Below are 19,765 nucleotides of genomic sequence, written 5' to 3'. Positions count from 1 at the left end.
CGGTAAGAATAAGCCCATGATAGACAGCCCAAGGCATGCTCTTTGAAACAGAGACTACATGCAAGGAAGAAGCTCAGAACACGAAGACAGAAAGAACACTCACGTTTCACTGCTGCTTTTTCAGTACCATCAAGGCTTTTCTTGGGCCTGGTCTACTCCGGGGGAGGGGGAGGGTCGATGTAAGATACACAAGTTCAGCTACGATATTCCCGTAGCTGAAGTCGACATATCTTATCTCGACTTACCTCCCGTCCTCACGGCACGGGATCGATGGCTGCGGCTCCCCCGTCGACTCCGCTACCGCCGTGCGCTCTGGTGGAGTTCAGAGTCAACGGGGAGAGTGTTTGGGGATCGATATATCGTGTCTAGATGAGACACGATATATGATCCCCTCCCCGATAAATCAATCGCTACCCGCCGACGTACCCTTGGAGACTTATCGGTGCAATAAGGGCTGAGTTTTTAAGGAGCTTCAGCCCAGCCTCTAAAACTGCACCAATTGTTTTTGCAGAGTGACTATGTTTGCAAAACTATGGGTGTAGATCAGGGGTGAGCAAACTTTTTGGGCCGAGGGCCACATCTGGGTGGGGAAATTGTATGCAGGGCCAGGGCAGGGGGTTGGGGTGCGGGAGGGAGTGCAGGGTGTGGGAGGGCGCACGGTGTGCAGGAAGGGGCTCAGGGGAAGGGACTGGGGCAGAGGAGGGGTTTGGGGTGCATGAGGGGGCTCAGAGAAGGGGGTTGGGGTGCATGAAGGATGCAGGATGTACGAGGGGGCTCAGGACAGGGAGTTGGGGTGCAGGAGGAGTGCATGGGGGGCTCAGGGCAAGGGGTTGGGGTGCAGGGTGCAGCAGGGAGCTCAGGGCAGGGGGGTGGGGTGCAGGAGGGGTTTGGGCTCCGGCCTGGTGCCACTTACTTAAAGCGGCTCCAGGGTACCGGGGCCAGGGCAGGCTCCCTGCATGCCTGCACTGTCCCTGGCCCTGCACTGTTCCAGGAAGCGCTGTGGCCCCTGCGGGAGGGAGGGCGGAGGGCTCCACATGCGCTGCCCTTGCTGTGCCTCCAGGTACCCTGTTCCCAGCCAATGGGAGCTGCGGGGGGTCGGTGCCTGGAGGCAAGGGCAACGCATGGAGCCCTCTGCCCCCCTGGCTCAGGGGTTGCAGGGACGTGGTGCCAGCCACTTCTGAGAGCGGCGTGGGGCCCACGGCGCCACGGGGGGCAATCCCGTTGGCCAGATCCAAAGCCCTTAGAGGCCGGATCCGGCCTGCGGGCCGTAGTTTGCCCACCCCTGTTGTAGATAAACACAAGCCCTCTCCCCAAAAAAAGCCTGCATGTGCAAATAACTGCACACATAAATCAGATAACTGCAGTGTGCACAGGACAACTGCAGGCATGAATTTACTTAGAAATGGACAACAGATATATAATGGTAATGCTGAACTTTAGAGCACAAGAGAGTTCCCAGCTGGTTGACATGTGGATGTCACTAAGCCAAATCCTTAGCTGATATAAATTGGAGTAGCTGCCACTGAAATAAAGGGAGCTACTCCTATTTCCACCAGCTCAGGGTCTAACCCACTCATTTTAGAGATTGAGAGGCTGCATTAGTTTGCAAATCAGGACAGATTTCCTCCAGCTGTAAGGCAGATCAAGTCAGAATTCTCATCAGTGGAAACAATTCCCTAGCCAATGACTGGAAATACTCTCCCACTCCCCAGCTATGAGCTGTGTAACCTGACTCAAGAGATGGATTGGAAATGGGCACATGGGAGACTGGAGAGGCAAAGAGCATGTAAGCAAGGTCAGAGGGGGAAAAAAACCTATAAGGCTGTTAAAGGGGTGAAGTTTGCAGTGTAAGGGATCTGAGGTTTGCCTCATGACATCTGTTTTGTATTGAAGTGGAATGGTGTCAAGTTGGCATAAGTCATCCAAAGTATGCGGCTTTGACAGTCTGGGACTTGAACGGCTACTTTTAACAACACTACCCATCTCCTACTGCTTTACAAAGGTGGTCAGGATCATTATCCCCACTTTACAGGGAAAACTGAGGCACAGAGAAGTGACATAATAGAATCTGAGGTCAGAAGGGACCACCATAGTCTGACTGCCTGTGTATCACAGGCCACCACTCCCACTCTAAACCCAACAACTGAAAGGACTTGCCCAAGGCCACTCAGCAGCAAAGCTGGGAGTAGAACCCAGGTCTCCTGGGCCCTAGTCCAGTGCTCTTTCCAGTAGCGCACACTGCCCCCTAGTCTAAAATTTGCACTTTACTGCAGAAATGTGTTTCTATCGGAAATCCTCTGACTAGTTAGGGTAAGTCTACTCTGCATTTTAAAACCGCAGCAGTGAGTCCCAGAGCTCGGGTCTACAGCCACAGGCTCGCATTACTATGCTAAAAACGGCGGTGTGGTCATTTGGGCTCAGGCTAGAGCTTCGGCGCTGAAGCCCAACCCTGTCCCCCAAGCTCCAGCCCAGACCTCTACACAGCTGTTCCTAGTGCCGTAGTGCGAGCCTGGACCCAAGCTCCGAGACTCGCTGCCGCAGGGTGGTTTCTGCCTAAGCAAAACGTACCTAAGCGTCAAACGCCAGGCCAATGAAGTGACCTGGGGCTTGAGAGTTCTGAGACTTGCCAGTTGAACTAGGATTGCTCTTGAAGAGAATCGAGTGACTTTCTCCACTTAAGTGGAGTCTAATGTGGAGTCTAGCATTTGATATTTTAGGGCATGTCTGCACTGCAGTTAAACACCCGTGGCTGGCCTGCGTAAGTGACTTGGGCTCACGGGGCTCCAGCTATGGGGCTGTGTAATTGCAGTATAGATGTTTGGGCTCAGGCTGGAGCCTGGGCTCTGGAACCCTGTGAAAGGGTAACCCCAGCCCAAGTCAGCTGACCCAGGCCAGCCGCCAGTATTTAACTGCAGTGTAGACTTACCCTAAGTGACCTTAGGCTTGCCACTTACAGGGTCTTCACTTTAGCACTAGATATACATTTGAAATGGGGTTAGATTTGCCCCTTAAATGGGTCTGAAATACGGTGGTTTAGGGATCTGAACATTGGCTCTAAACTTAGAATACATTTGGTATTAATGTGAAATGAGGTGGTGAGGGCTACAGCTTAATTGGTCTGAGCTTTACTTTAAAACCATGTAAGTATCAAACTTCGTGGTAAACTTTTCATGTCAGGGGTAAGCCTGTTTCAAGTGGAAAACCTCAGACTAGGTCCACTGCCATTTTTCTGTTTTCTGCAAGCAAAAATTTAAAAAAAACACCTTTATTTATACTGCCATTTTCACAATACCAGCACAAAGTTAAAAACAAATACGAAAAGCAGGGCCATGGTAGGAGCATGTGCTACTCATGTAATTCGTACCTTTAGTGAAGTTATTCTCTTAATTGACTAACTTCCTAGTAGTGGGAAATCATGGGCTGACTTATGTGGCAAGCAGCAGACCATGCAGGCGTATGCATTGTTTAAGAATTTATTGATTAACTTTTGTGCTGCACTTTTAAGTTGTAGCATCTTAAGATCTGCTCTATCAGTGCTAAGTGGTATTACCAACATCCATCCAAGCCCGGGAAATCTAGGTTTAATACTAAACGCCCTTCTGCAATCAGTGAAACATTTTTTTTGCACAAAGACTGCAATATAGACCCACTCTCTGCAGGACGGTAAATAGCATATTGTCATTGTGAGGGATGTCCCAGGTTCCATTTAGTAGTGGGAGACTTCGGGACAGGATAGCCTTTTAATCCTTGTCAAGCATTTAGCTCTGGTCACCACAGCAGTAGAGAGATGAGGAAGAAACAAAATGAGGCAGGGAATGGGCTGGATTTGTATGGTGTAACCCAATTAAATAAAGACACACTCTCAGTTCAGGTCTGAGAAAATTCAGACTTGCATTGATCAATGTGAAAAGGTAAGTAGCTCAGATTTCAAATACGGTATTAGAAACTCACTGTGGCTGAGTCAGTCACACAGAGATCAAACTGAGCCTTGGGAGGGGCTCATCTCCACTCCAGATCTCATTACAATACCTGTTGGGTGAGCAGCTATGACTCAGCAAAGGTGCAGGTTCACTCCAGCAGTAACAGGCCTTCATGGCATTCCTCTCCTTGAGATTTGATTAGTTAGACTGGAATGTTTCAAACAGGCTAATGACTGCACACTTTTAAAAAGGTAAGCCTAGAGAAGCGTTACTCAGCCACTTCTCCTCCCTCCATTGAATGGAACCACAAATTGCTTGTAGCACTATGATCACCCCACTAACCACCTTCTGCCATTGCACAGCATGATGTGCAGTTGGCCTCACTCAGCCTCACTAGTGAGTCATCCCTATGCCTGAGCTGGTGAGCACTGATGTCATTCCCTGCAAGTCCTGTGATAGGTCCATGCCAATCAACCAGAGCCCACAAGCAAGGGCCTAACCAGATGATCCCAAAGAAGGTTCCTAATCAAAGCTGCAACGTTAGTCTGCTCAGTGGTGCTGCCTTGTTGGAGAATTCCCAGCTACCTGGTAGTTCTGACAGACTGCTCCCACCTCAGCTGGCCCACCCAGCTATTCTGACAATCACCCCATACATTGACATAGCCTTGCAGGCCAATATTAGGGTGTCACACAGTATTTATTCTGTGGCTTGCTGCAGCTCCAATGCAACATTCTCATCAGCCTCTGGTATCTAGAATGGATGCGGCTATTTCACCACTTTTCCCATCCTCCCATTGCTGAGAGGGCCAGGGTATGCTAAGGGTACGTCTACACTACGGGATTATTCTGATTTTACATAAACCGGTTTAGTAAAACAGATTGTATAAAATCGAGTGCACGCGGCCACACTAAGCACATTAAATCGGCGGTGTGCGTCCACGGTCCGAGGCTAGCATCGATTTCTGGAGCGTTGCACTGTGGGTAGCTATTCCGTAGCTATCCCATAGTTCCCGCAGTCTCCCCCGCCCCTTGGAATGCTGGGTTGAGATACCAGTGCCTGATGGGGCAAAAATCATTGTCGCGGGTGGTTCTGGGTAAATGTCGTCAGTCGTTCCTTCCTCCGGGAAAGCAACGGCAGACAATCATTTCGCGCCCTTTTTCCCTGGATTGCCCTGGCAGACGCCATATAATGGCACCCATGGAGCCTGTTTTGCCTCTTGTCACTGTCACCATATGTGTACTAGATGCCGCTGACAGAGGCGATTCAGCAGTGCTACACAGCAGCATTCATTTGCTTTTGCATGATAGCAGAGATGGTTATCAGCCGTTCTGTACCATCTACCATGCCATTGTAAATTGGCAATGAGATGACGGTTACCAGTCCTTTTGTGCTGTACCATCTGCTGCTGTCATAAGTGCCCCTGGCTGAGATCGGCCGGGGGCGCAAAAGACAAAAATGGGAATGACTCCCCAAGTCAATCTCTCCTTTATGGTATCTAAAAATAGAATCAGTCCTGCCTAGAATATGGGGCAAGTGTACTAGAGAACCAGTGTATCAGAGAACCAGAGAGCACAGCCGCTCCGTGTCAGATCCCACAGAAATGATGAGCTGTATGCCATTCACAGGGGGTGCCCCTGCAACAACCCCACCTGTTGATTCCCTCCTCCCCCAGCCTTCCTGGGCTACTGTTGCAGTGTCCCCCATTTGTGTGATGAAGTAATAAAGAATGCAGGAATAAGAAACAGTGACTTGTTAGTGAGATAAAATGAGGGGAAGGCAGCCTCCAGCTGCTATGATAGTCCAGACAGGACATTAAGCAGTGTGGGGGAGAGGAGCCCAGCATCCCGCTGCTATGATAGTCCAGGCAGAACAGAATCTTTTCTTTACACATGAAAGGCGGGGACTGATGGAGCTCAGCCCCCTGTTGCTATGATGAAGATGGTTACCAGCCGTTCTGTACCATCTACTAGGAATGATCAGGAGTTTTTTACCCAGGCGCCCCCGGCCGACCTCACCGGAGGCCAGCCAGGAGCACTCACGGGCTGATGATGAGGACGGATACCAGTCCTTTTGTACTGCACTATCTGCCACAAGGCTGATGATGACGATGGATATCAGCCATATTGTACCATCAGCCACCCATGGGGGGGGGGAGGCCAGGATGCTGCCATTGACTGCTGCAGCATCGCGTCTATCAGCAGCATTCAGTAAACATAGGGTGACATTTAAAAGAGTCAAGAGAGGATTTTTTTCCCTTTTACTTCTGGGGGTGGGTGAGGGGGGTAAATTGACGAGCTATGCCCTGAACCACCCCGGACAATGTGTTTGACACTACAGGCACTGGGAGCTCAGCCAAGAATGCAAATGCTTTTCGGAGACTGCAGGAACTGTGGGATAGCTTGAGTCCTCAGTCCCCCCTCCCTCCCTCCATGAGCGTCCATTTGATTCTTTGGCTTTCCGTTACATTTGTCACGCAGCAGCGTGCTGAGTCCCTGCTGTGGCCCGTCTGTAGATTTTTTAAAAATGCTTTGGAATTTCGTCTTTTGTAATGGAGCTCTGATAGAACAGATTTGCCTGCCCATACAGCGATCACATCCGTATGGTCCATGCTGGAGCTCTTTTTGGATTTTGATTTCGGACTGCATCGCCACCCATGCTGATCGGAGCTCCACGCTGGGCAAACAGGAAATGATATTCAAAAGTTTGCAGGGCTATTCCTGTCTACCTGGCCACTGCATCCGAGTTCTGATTGCTGTCCAGAGCGGTCAGTGGTGCACTGTGGGATACCGCCCGGAGGCCAATACCGTCGATTTGCGGCCACACTAACCCTAATCCGATATGGTAATACCGATATTAGCGCTACTCCTCTCGTTGGGGAGGAGTACAGAAACCGGTTTAAAGAGCCCTTCATATCGATATAAAGGGCCTCTTAGTGTGGACGGGTGTGGCGTTAAATCGGTTTAACGCTCCTAAAACCGGTTTAAACGCGTAGTGTAGACCAGGCCTAAGTATTTCTGCTCACTCCCTCCTGCTTAACCCTGTTCCTGACTGCTCCAAAGGACAGAGACCACAGTAGCCCTAAGACAACTTTTAGTGAGAAAATTTCATATATTAGAGAGAAAGAGAGAGAGAGTTTGAGCACCCTAGGTCCTTAGCTGGAGTACATTGAAGTAATTGTGCAGGTGTGGATTTACCTGAACTGAGGGTATGATCACGGATGTGCTTTTTTATCTCTCCCTCCACCCCTGCCCTGCCCCCCCCCCCCATTTGTTGTTTTCTCTTCTTTTCAGTTTTTTGATTCTCTACCTTGGGCTTGAGGGTGCCAGGTAATGCTGTGACGCTCCCCAAGGGTAGCCCAGGTTGTGAAGCACATCACTATCACTTGCCCATAGCGTGAGGAAGTCCTGTCAGTGGCTGCTGTGGATCAGCTCCCTGAAACCACCAGCCTCAGGCAACACAAGCACTGCCTTCCAGGCCTCCCTCTATCTGTACACATTAGCAATAGGCACACACCAACCCCTGAGTCCTCGGGAGCATTCCCTGTAGTGCCCACCCCCTTACCCACTGAACGGTCTCAGAATTACCAGGCCTGCTGCTCCCAGGAGAACAGCACACGCCAGCTTGTAAGATTGCACTCAGGATCACCACTTTACTTAATACCACAGCACTTAGGTATGTTTCTAGTGAAAGCAAGAATAAGGTCATTATCAATGAACAGAGATTCAAGTAAGAGTGAGTAAGAAGATTGGAAACACATGGTTATATACATGCTTCCTAAAGACTAAAATTTACTGACAAGTTACCCTCCTGTCCAAAGAAGCCTATCTTATCCAAAGCTCTCTCCAGGGTTTTCAGCCAGGCCTGCATGAGACCTCTCTTCCATGAAGTAGATGCAATTTACTTCTTCAGTGAAGGATGCCAGGGTGTTGTCTTTGTCCCCCAAATACACTAGAGCAAACCTTTGATGTGCACCTCAAGATAGGGGGTCTCCCTTCCTCCCCCCCTTGGCCATGGGCAGCAGGTATCATAGTCTGGGGGAGGCTGTGCTTCCCCAAACAGCCAGGTTTGTCCCTGCCCATGCTCCATGCCCAGGCCCGCTCTTGTTTCCCGCTCTGCAGCTCCCTCTGTGTAGTGGCCCCGGCTTGGGTTGGGGCTGCACCACCCACCCTCCTGCTGCTCCGGAGCTGGGGGCACTAGCCTGGGGTGGGGGCTGGTAGCTGCAGTGGGAGGGGGGGCTCTGGTGGGGGGGTATGGAAGGGGCGGGGGCTCAGGTGGAAGGGGTGGGGCTGGGAGCTAGCATCCCCAAGCCGGTGGTTCATGGGTCACCCATGCCCCCCACATTGTTTGGTTCTTCCTATTACTATTCTCTCTCTGAAGTTTTTACAATCTGGATTATCATCTAATTTAGCCTTGTGAGGGCAGGGAACCATACAATACTTGTGAACCACACAATACTTAATATACATGTAAACAGCTGGATAGATTAACTTGTGAACCATACAATACTTGTGAACCATACAATACTTAATATACATGTAAACAGCTGGATAGATTAACATTTCTTGTCTGACAGAAAACCTATTTTTACACCCTTGCTGGTGACCAGTCCCTAGACCAGGGGTAGGCAACCTATGGCATGCGTGCCAAAGGCGGCACGCGAGCTGAATTTCAGTGGCACTCACACTGCCCGGGTCCTGGCCACCGGTCCGGGGGGCTCTGCATTTTAATTTAATTTTAAATGAAGTTTCTTAAACATTTTAAATACCTTATTTACTTTACATACAACAATAGTTTAGTTATATATTATTGACTTATAGAAAGAGACCGTCTAAAAACATTAAAATGTATGACTGGCACACAAAACCTTAAATTAGAGTGAATAAATGAAGACTCGGCACACCACTTCTGAAAGGTTGCCAACCCCTGCCCTAGACAATGACTTTAAAAATGTAATTTTCTGTTTCTGTACATAAATCCTTACACAATATCTATATATACATTTTGCAATAATATTGATGACCAGTGTGACACTGGCTTTTATTTGAGACCTCACATGACACTCTTTAGTTAACCCAGTCGCATCCAAAATGTGCCAGGTCATTAATTATATGATCACATACTATTTGTCCACAGGATCCCTGCCTCATTCAGTGAAGGACAGTTATTCAATATTTTTTTCTATCCTTCACATTCAGTGGGTGACCCCAGTCTTCATTTATTGCACATCAACAAACCCAGCACTGAATACACAATAATTAATCTCCTCGTGGTCATACCTGTGGTGCTCTTGCCATAGCCTCTGAGTGCTTCACAAACGTCAATGAATTTATCTTCTCAACACCCTTGTGAGAATAGATGCTGTTGTTATCATCACTTTACAGGTGGGGAACTGAAGTATAGAGAAATTAAGGCCAAAATGTTGACTAGTTTTCATACACCATGGCTCTGAGCCAGAAAGGTATTTAGGCTCCTCACTTCCATAAATACCTTTGTGGGGCTTGGCCCAAGAGCCTGAATTTTCAGAGTATTTAGCATTTTTATAGGATTTTATATGTTCAGAGCTCAGCTTCGATTGTAGCTGTGAGTGCTCAGCAATTTTGCAAATCCAGCTCCAGGTGTCTCATGTTGGGCACCCAGAAACTGAGGAACATGTGTGGCTACTTGTGAAAAGTTTGGTTTAAGTGACTTGCCCAGCATCACAGAGACAGAAGCAGAGAGAACCAAATTCTCCCAGGAGGCATTCAGCTGTCTTCACCATGAGATTATCCTTTCCCTTCCTGCTAGCCCTGGTCTTCTTCACTTCTGAACAAATGAATCAGGGGTCCAACAGTCTCTTTCACTACCCAATCCTGATTAATCCCCAGCAAAGGGCCCTTATGTGCATTCAGTGAAACAGGTGCCCTATGGAAAAAATAGCATGTGCTCATGTAATTAAAGCTTGTATCATAATGCATACACACAAGGGGGCTGAATTAAGGTTACATGGGCAACCTTAGTTCTAGTATTTCCTCACTTTAGAGTGCTTGACTTGGCAACCTCAACATTCTTTTTAATATAGTTATTGAATGTTGCAGTCTTTACCTTCCAGTAGTGCTTTGTGGTCTCAGCCAAGATCAAGGCCTCATAGTCTTAGGCATTTTACTATGGGCGTGTCTACACTTAAAAGGCTACAGCAGCAAAACTGCACCACTTCAGTGACGCTGCTGTAGCGCTTCAGTGTAGACACTACCTGCGCCCCAAAGAGCTTATCATCATTATAGGCAAGACAAAGGCTGGGAGTAACTGCTGCTAGTGTCCCTTCATTTTTTTGTTAAAAATTCATTACTTTTTCCAGTATTCCACAGATGTTTCTATCATGCCTGTCCCTAAATGAAAATGTCTATTACACTGTCTTGAGGAGTGTACTGAGCACTCAGAATCACTGTATAGGAAGATGATCTATTTGGTATTTCTAGTTTATATTTATAGTATTTACTCACTCTCGGGGGGGGGGGAAGGAGCAAAATAAAATCATAGTTACTAGAGCTGGATGGGAAAAGGTAAGTATATCTTATGAAAAGAGTCAAGAGACATAGTTTTTCATTGTGTTTGAAATATTTCATGAGGGTTTTAATTTTTTATTAAAAAAATTGTTTAAATTTTTTCCCTCCCACTCAGGGTGGAGAATAACCTACTCTCTCACTTTTTTCCAGTTTTAAAACCCATAGGGATACTTTTTTATACTTATAAAAAACACAGGAAGAGAAGGAAAGTCAAGTGTGTTCCTCCTCCCCCAATCAGAATGAAAATTTCAGGGAAAAAATGGCAACATATATAAAAAATTTCAACCAAAATGAATTATATTTCATAAAAATGTTCATGTTGGTATAAAAGGCATTTTACATTTAAAAAAATCATTTTAAAGTTTTGACCAGTTCTAGTAAGAACACAATTTAATGGGAAAATCCACACCCTAGAGGATATCATATATCTTTCTGGCAGATTTGTGTAGCTTTATCATTGGAATACAAAACATTTAAATCCATTTAAACCCTACATAGAGGTCTTAAATGACACATAGGTTTTGTGCTGGTCCTCTGCACAGGGTAAATTTCATCTTGAATGAATTTCATAATACAGCACTTTGAATCACAAGTGCCTTTCAGGTCCAAGTGCTTTACATACACTAATGAAATGTGTCTTGCAACCACCCACTGAGATAGTGATGTACACTTATTCCCATTTTACAGATGGGAAAACTGAGGCATAGGCGGTCAGTAGCTCACCTGAGGTCACTCAACACATCAGTGATGGCTGGGAATACAGTACAGCAGTCCTGACTACCAGACCCTTGCTTGAAACACTAGCAACAGCTCCACCCCTATAGCTTGCCCTATAAGATATTTCATATAGTACTTAACATATATGTGTGTTTGCTCTTTTTCTAGGTTGTCCAGGGTCTGGTAATTGGAAGACTAACTAGTCGCTTTACAGAGAGGACCCTGATCATGTTGAGTGTCTTAGCCTTCAGTGGAGTGGGCCTTGCTATGGTAAGACAATGGGTGGGATTTTTAAAAGAACCTTAGGCCTGGCCTGCATTTAAAAGTTATGCGGGTATAAATATATTGGTGAGAAGTGTGTGTGTGTGTGTGTATGTGTTTTTAAACCAATATAGCTATACAGGTAACAGCTCTCATGTGGATGCAGTTATATTAGTATGTTTAGTATGACTTATCAGCATAGTTATCCCCCTTCCCATACATGCATGGCTATTCTGACATAAAGCACTTTTTTACCAATATAACCATGCCCACATTAGAGAGGTTGTACTGCTTTAATGAAGTAAAGCAATATGGCTTTGTATCATAGACAAGCCCTTAGTGACTTAGGTCAAAAAGTTCGTTGACTTTCAGTGAAACTTGTGTTCCTAAAGCGCTTGTCTACACACAAGTTATACTCTCAACCTATACTGGTGCCATTAAATCAGTACAACCCCTAGTAGATGCATTTAGAGTGGTATAAAGGTGCTTCCTATATAGGAAAGGGAATAAGCTGTATTAGTATAAGAAAACTTCATACTGCTGGAAGGCCTCATCTACCCAACAGAGTTTACTGACACCACACGCACTCACACACCCACCCATCCCTGCTGTTCCATAGCAAAATCCCTAGTGTAAAAACAACTGTGCTGACAGAAGAGTGCTTCAGTCAGCTTAGCTAATGCCATTCAGGAACATTACTGTGGTGGCAGAACTGCTGTTGGCTTATGCTGTGTCTACACTAGGAGACTATGCCAGCATAGGTATACCAACCAAGGCACTATAATGTAGATAAGCCCTAACTGTGACCACACTAGGAGTTGTACTGGTATAACTCTTTTGGTAAACAAAAACAACAGTAACAAAACCCCACAATACACTCCTCACACACCTAACCCAAAGAGTCATACCAGTACAAAACCATGTTTAGAACAGGCCTCAGTAACTTGATGCTTTTGAAAATCTTACCCTCAGTTTTTGCTTGGTTATGTTTCCTGAACTTCTCTGAAAGTAAGTGAAAGTTACAGGGGAAAAAACCCACACTTTGACAAAAGTTTGCTGGTGATATTAGGGGTTGGTCGTTTTGGTTGGTTGTTTTTAACAATCGAGTTTAGTGCCTTTTTGGAATGACGTAGAGAACAATTTTTGTGTACCTTGGTCTTGAACTGCCAAGAACTGCCAAGACTCCAAGGTGCATGAAGTCTTGAATGAGGATGACAGAGAAAAATGACAATAGATTCAGCTGTCGGACTTTAGAAATTCACTGAATAGTTTGGCCTTGAACCCTCTAACTAGCATTTGATTATTGTGTATGTTGCAATGAAATGGCTGTGTTACAGTGGCAAAAATGACAGGTCTTATTCACATATCTGTTACACTGTAACTTTGTTTGTGGGCACACAGAGGTTAAGTGACTTTTCCAAGAGGACATATCAAATCCATGCCAGAGTAAGGAATAGCAACCTAGTTTTCCTGACTTCCAGACCCATACTCGAGCTACTAGGCAACACTGTGTTCCTATACAAGTTAGAACACAAAGCTAGGAGCCGGGAAGGTCTGGAGTTTTAATCTGAGAAAGTAAACCATTGTTTCATTGGGTGACCTTGTGCCAAATCACCTGATTGCTTTGTGCTGACCTGTGCTTCCACACAGAGGCTGCATAAGCACCAAATTGGGTCATATCAAAGGGGCGCAAATAACCTTCTCCCTGCTCAACCCAGATAGAATGGCCTGTCTTAGCAATGCTTCCTAAACCCTACCAGCCAGAGAACTGAGGAATCAAAATCATGAGCACAATACGGGTCCTACATGGGGTTGCATACTGTGATGCCATGAGTCCAGCATGCCATTCATCATCACACACACACACAGCTGGCCTGAAACAAGCCTAATGGATGAACTTCAATGGCACCGCCTGAGATGCAGAACCTGAGTGGAGCCCAATTACCCTCCTTAGTCTTGCTGCCTCAGGAGTGATGGAGCAGGTTCACTGAAACATTTCAGTATTTCTGTCAACGCTCCAGACTTTAATTACCTCAGAAGATTGAGAAATGAGCGAAGGCAGTAATGAGAACATCATGAGCCAAGCAAGACGGCATCTCTCATTCAGACTCTTTGTTTTGTGAATTTGTTAGATGAGGTGTCATTGAAAAGACTTGAAACCCATCCAAAGCAGTAGGAGTAGGATACATGAGCTTACTGGGCATGTTTTTATTAATAATAATGAGGAAGGATAAAAAGGGAGTAATTTAAAGAGCATAATTTAAGTTTCCTCTGCATAGATCACAGTGTTGTTGCAGGGCAGCACATATAACTGTGGATTAATGAGCCACGGTTGGAAGAAATCCCGCCCAAAGAAGTTCTTACTAACTTTGTGAAGGAACTCCGCTGTGAATTCACTTCAGAGCTGGCAGTTAGGACATGCCCAGGGGGCTTGGGGACATCCTGACGGCATGGGCCTGAGAGACAAGGGTCAGGAATGACTTCCTAGGACAACTATTCATAGGAAAATACAGCTGCAGTCCTTTCCACCCAGGAGAGCTTATTTAAAAAGTCCTCTGTTCAAAGGGCTGCCAAGAAAACATCAGCGTGTGGGGTGGCTTTTCATAATGGAGGTCCCAACAGGGATGAGCCTTGTTGAGGCAGCTTGTTGCAGTGTCAGGAGGGCCCTGGCTGACCTCAGTACTCAGATTACAGATCTGGGGTCATAAAATGTTTATGACTTTAATTCCTCCTCCCTCCCTTCCAAGCATGAGCATTAAAGATAGATCAACTTAATTTTTTCCTCCTACTATGTACTTGCTATTGTTGGCCTGCCAATGGATGCCACATCTGCAAAACAAAGCCTTTTCCTCAAGAGTGGAAGCAAGTAGAGAGAGTAGCTGTTTGAAAAAGAAACCTAAACACCCCCCTAGAAGAGTTTTGGCATCTAATACAGGAGGTGATCGGTGGGACTTTCCATGGCCTCAGAGGATAATTTTGTAGCTTGAAAGGAGTCTAGATGGTGGGTGCCTATTCCCTGGGGGTTGAAGATGGGGCAGGGGTGGGTCAGCTCGGAGATGTGGGGATTTTGAACAGCCGGGATGGGCAATCAGTGGTCAGAGGAGATGATGCTTCTCATTTGCAGGTGTGGGAAGACTTATGAATGAACGGGGTCTGGGTGGGGCTGCAGAAAGGTTTGGCAATCACATGAGGGATGTTTTCCTCTACGGGGTGCATGTTTTTGACTTGCCCTGCCCCTTCTCTCCTGTTTCCCATCCATCTGCCTTTGAGCCTCCCTCCTGGGACCCCAGGCACAACCATCCCTATCTGAAAAATAAATTCTGGGTTTGGCAGTCATGTTCATACTGGGGCCTTCCAACCCTGATTGCTACAGGGCCTCAGCAGGGGGAAGCACTCTCCCCAGCACTCCCTCTGCTTTTAACAGTCATTCCCCACTTTTGTTGTTTGTTATTGAAGGGCCCGTCTAATTCAGGGAGCCATGGTTCTGCTGCCTCCACACTGCCCAGCTGGCAGACAATTCCCAGAGGTCAGGGGTGTGTTAAAGCTGCGTTCTCTCCTGAGATCCCTGCATGAGCTCTGGAAGCATTTGCTCTAGCAAAGGAGCTCTTATCATCCATCCACTGGTCTGAATATTTTGTGTACCAAGGCTATATCCTGTAGTCCTGACCCAAAACTTAGGCAAAGGTCCCACGGAAATCAAGGCACCTATCTACCTTTGTCTCCAGAAAGGGGTTTAATATATACATACTTTTTAATCCAGTCAAGAAAATGATTTAAACCTCAGAATGAGCAGGTCATGAGTTAGGTATGTTTCTGGGCTTGTTTTCCCTCTGTAACCAAGAGACGCTGACTGGATTTTATGAAAGGAAAATCCATGCAGGATGAGACAATGAGTAAAACTTCCAGCTTAACAAAGGATATAAACGATCTCCAGATGACAGTAAAAGAACCACACCTCAAAAGTAAACATAGGATAAGAGATTTCCAGTACAGAGCGAGGGAGGAGGGGCATTAATTTCCTTTCTGTACTCCAAAGAAATCCATTCATTTGACCAGTAGGGATTGTGAATGAATTCAGAGCTGGTTTAGCCCCACTGCATAAGAAGTTTATTCTTGTACTTTTGTTTAAGTAATAAACTGCTGAAATGACGTCTCTGCTCAGAACATGGGCAATAAGAAAATTGTTACATTCACTAATTATGTTCATTAACGTGTCCTTATGACTGGGAGACCTGTTCCAGATTACTGAATTCAGTGAATTCATTAGCAAGTATACTGACAAACAGGATTAGCGATCCCAAGGGTACAGTATTACATAATGTACTGTGTTCATTTATTTTGACAAGCAAAGCTTAGTTTTAATTATTTATGACGATGCATTATAATGGGTGCTGTAGCCTGTTTTGTATAAGTAATGAAGACTTAATGAGACTGCACTACAGGGCCCCTGCTATTAAATTTTTCCTGAGAGGTGGAGCAGACAGCCTGGGGGAACGAGGGGGGATTGTGGGAATTGTCACGCTTTGTGAATTAGCAAAGCAAAACTAGATGAGGTTCTGCCTTAATGTACGGGTTATAGTTTCTTACATATACTGAATGTTTATAATAATGCATTAAAAACAAAGTTAACAGAAGTGATTTGAATGGGCTGGATCTTCTATTGGTGCAAATCTGTTTTGCTGCATCAGAGCTTCATCACTGAACACCAACCAGGAGTCTAGTGCACTATGTATTTTTGAAAATCCAGGTAGGATTGTATCTCATCAGTGTGACGTTATCCTTTGTGCTGCCCAGGAGCTGGTTTTCTAATAGACGTGGTATATTTTGTTCTGTCACGTAGGCGCTGATGACCAACGTGTTCCATTATTGCATCATTGCCCTCCCCATGGTATTTGCACTCTGCACTATGGGCATCATTACGGACAGCATTCTCACCAAGTCCGTCCCTCCTTCTGACACTGGTAAGACTTGTGAAAAGACTAGATTATTTTTTTTAATTAGACGATCTTCCAGCTCAGAGTCTGGGCCTTGTGACTTTTAAAGCCTGAGGTTTCAAGCTGTGAGCTGGCATGTGCATAAACGCTGCTGTGCTGATGCTGTGCTGCCAACCACGACTTAGAGCGTTGTGGGAAGAATGCCGAGTTCCCAGCACATCCCATCAGGCGTAATTTGACTAAGAACAAAGCGTAACCTGTATTAGTCCTGCATCTCTGCCAACCAATGAACGCTGGTCAGAAGAAGCAGGCCTAGACTTACAAGGAGGCCTGCAGTGAGCCAGCGACCAGCATCAATTGACAGCATAACAAGAGGCAGAATCCTGCAGCCTTTACTTAGATTAAAATCCACCTTGCTGCAGAGGATCTGTGCAAAGCTTTACTTATGCTTAAGGCTTAGATGAATCACAAGGCCTTGTATCAGCCCTCTGCACTTAGGACAGTGGTCCCAAAACTTTTTACCTCATTTCCCCCCTTACCCATGTTTGCACCCTCCTCCCCTGAGCCATGACCCTGCTCCAGGGAGTGGGGGACGTGGACAGGAATGAGGGGCTGAGGCTAGGGTCACAGCTGCGGGGTGGGACCAGGAGCGGAACCCCCTGAACATTCCTCTGTGCCGCCCCTAGGTGGGTGCACCCCCCAGTTTGGGGACCTCTGATTTAGGATCATAAGATTGAGATGAATAGATTTGGCCCTTAAAGGGGCTAGGATAAAAGGAAGAGCTACAATATAGGACAGCTAATGAGCTGAGTCATATTTTAAGGTTGTCACACTTCATAGCGCCCTTGCCACACTGCTATAGTGTGGTTGTGCAGTTTTCATTTTACAGTAAGGCACATTTCTGAGAAACGTGCCATTCCCTGAGAAATCCTGTTCAAACAATTGCATGTAATTTATGTCGGAAACCAGGATGAGCAGGTACAGAATGAACAGAGGACTAGCTTGACCATAATATTGACCAAACACTCCATTTATGACTGTATGTTCCTTGTATTCATTCAGGCTCTTGCTGCCTGCACTTCCACTTGCAAATACCCAGCCATATGGCTGGATCCAACAAGGAAAGGTCCACATAGCATTCCTGTTACTCAGGTGCTTCTTTTCGTGCAAAACCAGGCTATGGGACACCACGATAAACCATAAATGCTCAGTATTGAAACATGGTAGCATATTCTTGCAAATGAGGGGCCCTGTTCAGGCAGAGAGGCACCATAGACATGAAACTTAAAAGGGGTCATGATTTCTGTGTATTATAATAAAGGGAGTGTCTGGCCACCACCCTATTGGAGAGGAAGGGTCAAAGTCCTGAAAAAGTCTTCATCATCTGAATGTCCATGCCTTCCTTCAATGAAAGAGTTCTCCCAGGATGCAGTGCCATACATATTGTACCAACAACTGAGAAGCTGCTAAGCCCAGCAGACTCCTGGGTTTTGCCAAGCAATCTTATTGTCCTATCCACCATGGACAAAACAAAGACTTCTGCCTGACAGCCTCACTGTTCTATGTGAAGAGACAGCGAAACTGCTGATGGTCACCCACAGAGCCAGCCACCATAATCCATACACCCCTCAGAGGAGCAGCTACAGCTTTGGTTGCAGCTGGTTGTAATAATTGTGCTTAAACTATTGTGTGATGTTTCCATGCGCTGTTAAAAGAGTTGTTGCATTTCGCCATAGAAGAGGCTGTGGTTCAATGGTGGGCATGTATATTTATTTCCTTCAGATGTGGCCAGAAAACGTATGCACACATTTGTGCTGCCACAGCAATGTTCTGGTGAGCCTTGCTTGGCCCCCACCATCTCTGTCCAAATTATTCTTGCTAGAAGTAGAGCGCCTTTTTGTGTGGAATGGGGCATATTAAGATGAGCTAGTACCTATCTGTAAGTGATGCTTCTATGCTCTTAAGCCCTGCCCCCATGGCTCCACTCCACAAATATCTGTGGAGTTGTGCTCTTTTGGGAGATCCATAATTGGACCAGTCAGATTCTATCCTGCATTCCTCATTCCGGCTAAAGCTTTATGGGCAAGTGCCTATACAGAGCCCAGTTGAAGTTTAACTCAAAGTTTGTACAGTCTGTCAAAGGTTGTAAAGCATTTTGGGATTTTTCTGGATGACAATGTCCCATTGTTAGCCTGATTAATTTAAGGCTGAAATCTACCCCACATACACTGTGAGCACTTAGAGCCATTGAATCTTGGTTAGAATTTAATTTGTTTGCCAAAATGTATTTAGTTCACATTGCGCTAAGGACAGAACTTTCCAGGACTCGATTCTGTGTGAATGAAAATCAGGAGTTTCAAGTCTTCAAGAAATGTCTGAGGGAGGGCAGTGGAGGAGGGACAGTAAATGGCATTTAAACACAGAGCAAATCTGGAAATCATCCAGGCTGCTCTCAAAAGGCTTTTGTGAGGAAAAATGGAGCATGCTCCTCTTTCAAAGCCCAGAGGCAAACTTTGGTCACAAGTGAGCATGAGTTTAGTGGCTGCTTCGTAGTCCTTGTTTGTTTGCATACGTTATTAAGTCACCCCCCACCCTCAATTCAGCAAGATTGGCAGTCTGCTGAAGGACAGTGGAAAGGGTGGTACTGCAACTTAGGACAAAGGTGCACTTGCAAAGGTTGTATGAAGCCCAGAACTAGCACATTGGGGAGTGTTGCAAGCAAATATTGCGTGCATTTGGAGAGCTGTGCATGGGCCCAGGACTACAATGGCAGGGGACTGTAGCAGGTCAGGACTGAGGTGCATTGGCAGAGTTGTGTTTGGGCTCAAAACTAGATTGGCAGGAGGTGCTGCTGCAGGTCAGGATTGCAGTTCTTTAGCAAAAGCATGGGGAGGTCAGGGTAAAACTTGTACAGCCTGATACTAAAGACAAGTGCTGAGAGTTATTCACTTTCTCAAGTAGGTTTTTGTTTTTAAAACTTTACATCAAGGCAGAGGCAACAGTGAAATCAAGAGTGCCTGACCTAGCAATTTCAGTGTGTAAGCTGCTTCTTTGGAGTACCTGTCTAACGTAGTATGGGTGTCTCCCAGAGAAACAATGCTACTAAAATGCCTGCCACCCATTTCTAGTCATGGGTGGCACCATACAGTAGCCGTTCCACCCACATTCCAGATAAAACTATTGTCCCAACTGTACAAATGTAAAATTTATGCTACAAATTAGTCATTTCTAGTTGTATTTGTTAATAAATCTCTGCCTTTTAATAGCTCTTAAACTTGATGTGATATTGTGACATTAAAGCTTTTCACATCAAAAGTACAGGAAGTGGTGTTAGCCTTGAAGATTTTTAGTCAGTTTAAAGAACATTCACAAGATTGTTCTATTCGCCAG

General features: G+C 45.9%; 1 protein-coding gene across 4 annotated transcripts in view; it reads left to right on the top strand.

Moving 5' to 3' along the window:
- The window catches only part of SLC22A18 (solute carrier family 22 member 18), a 141,140-nt gene that overhangs the window by 118,744 nt on the left and 2,631 nt on the right, over positions 1 to 19,765 (top strand). For all 4 annotated transcript variants that reach the window (XM_045014111.1, XM_045014109.1, XM_045014112.1 and 1 more), the window contains 2 exons: positions 11,349 to 11,450; positions 16,282 to 16,402. In XM_045014111.1, coding sequence (XP_044870046.1) covers positions 11,349 to 11,450; positions 16,282 to 16,402 — 223 coding nt within the window. The remainder of the gene's footprint in view (positions 1 to 11,348; positions 11,451 to 16,281; positions 16,403 to 19,765) is intronic.

This window comes from Mauremys mutica, chromosome 4, assembly GCF_020497125.1.
Source record: "Mauremys mutica isolate MM-2020 ecotype Southern chromosome 4, ASM2049712v1, whole genome shotgun sequence".
NCBI classification, from domain to species: domain Eukaryota; kingdom Metazoa; phylum Chordata; order Testudines; family Geoemydidae; genus Mauremys; species Mauremys mutica.
The sequence above is the reverse complement of the archived record's forward strand: the minus strand, read 5'-3'. Positions and strand labels throughout refer to the sequence as shown.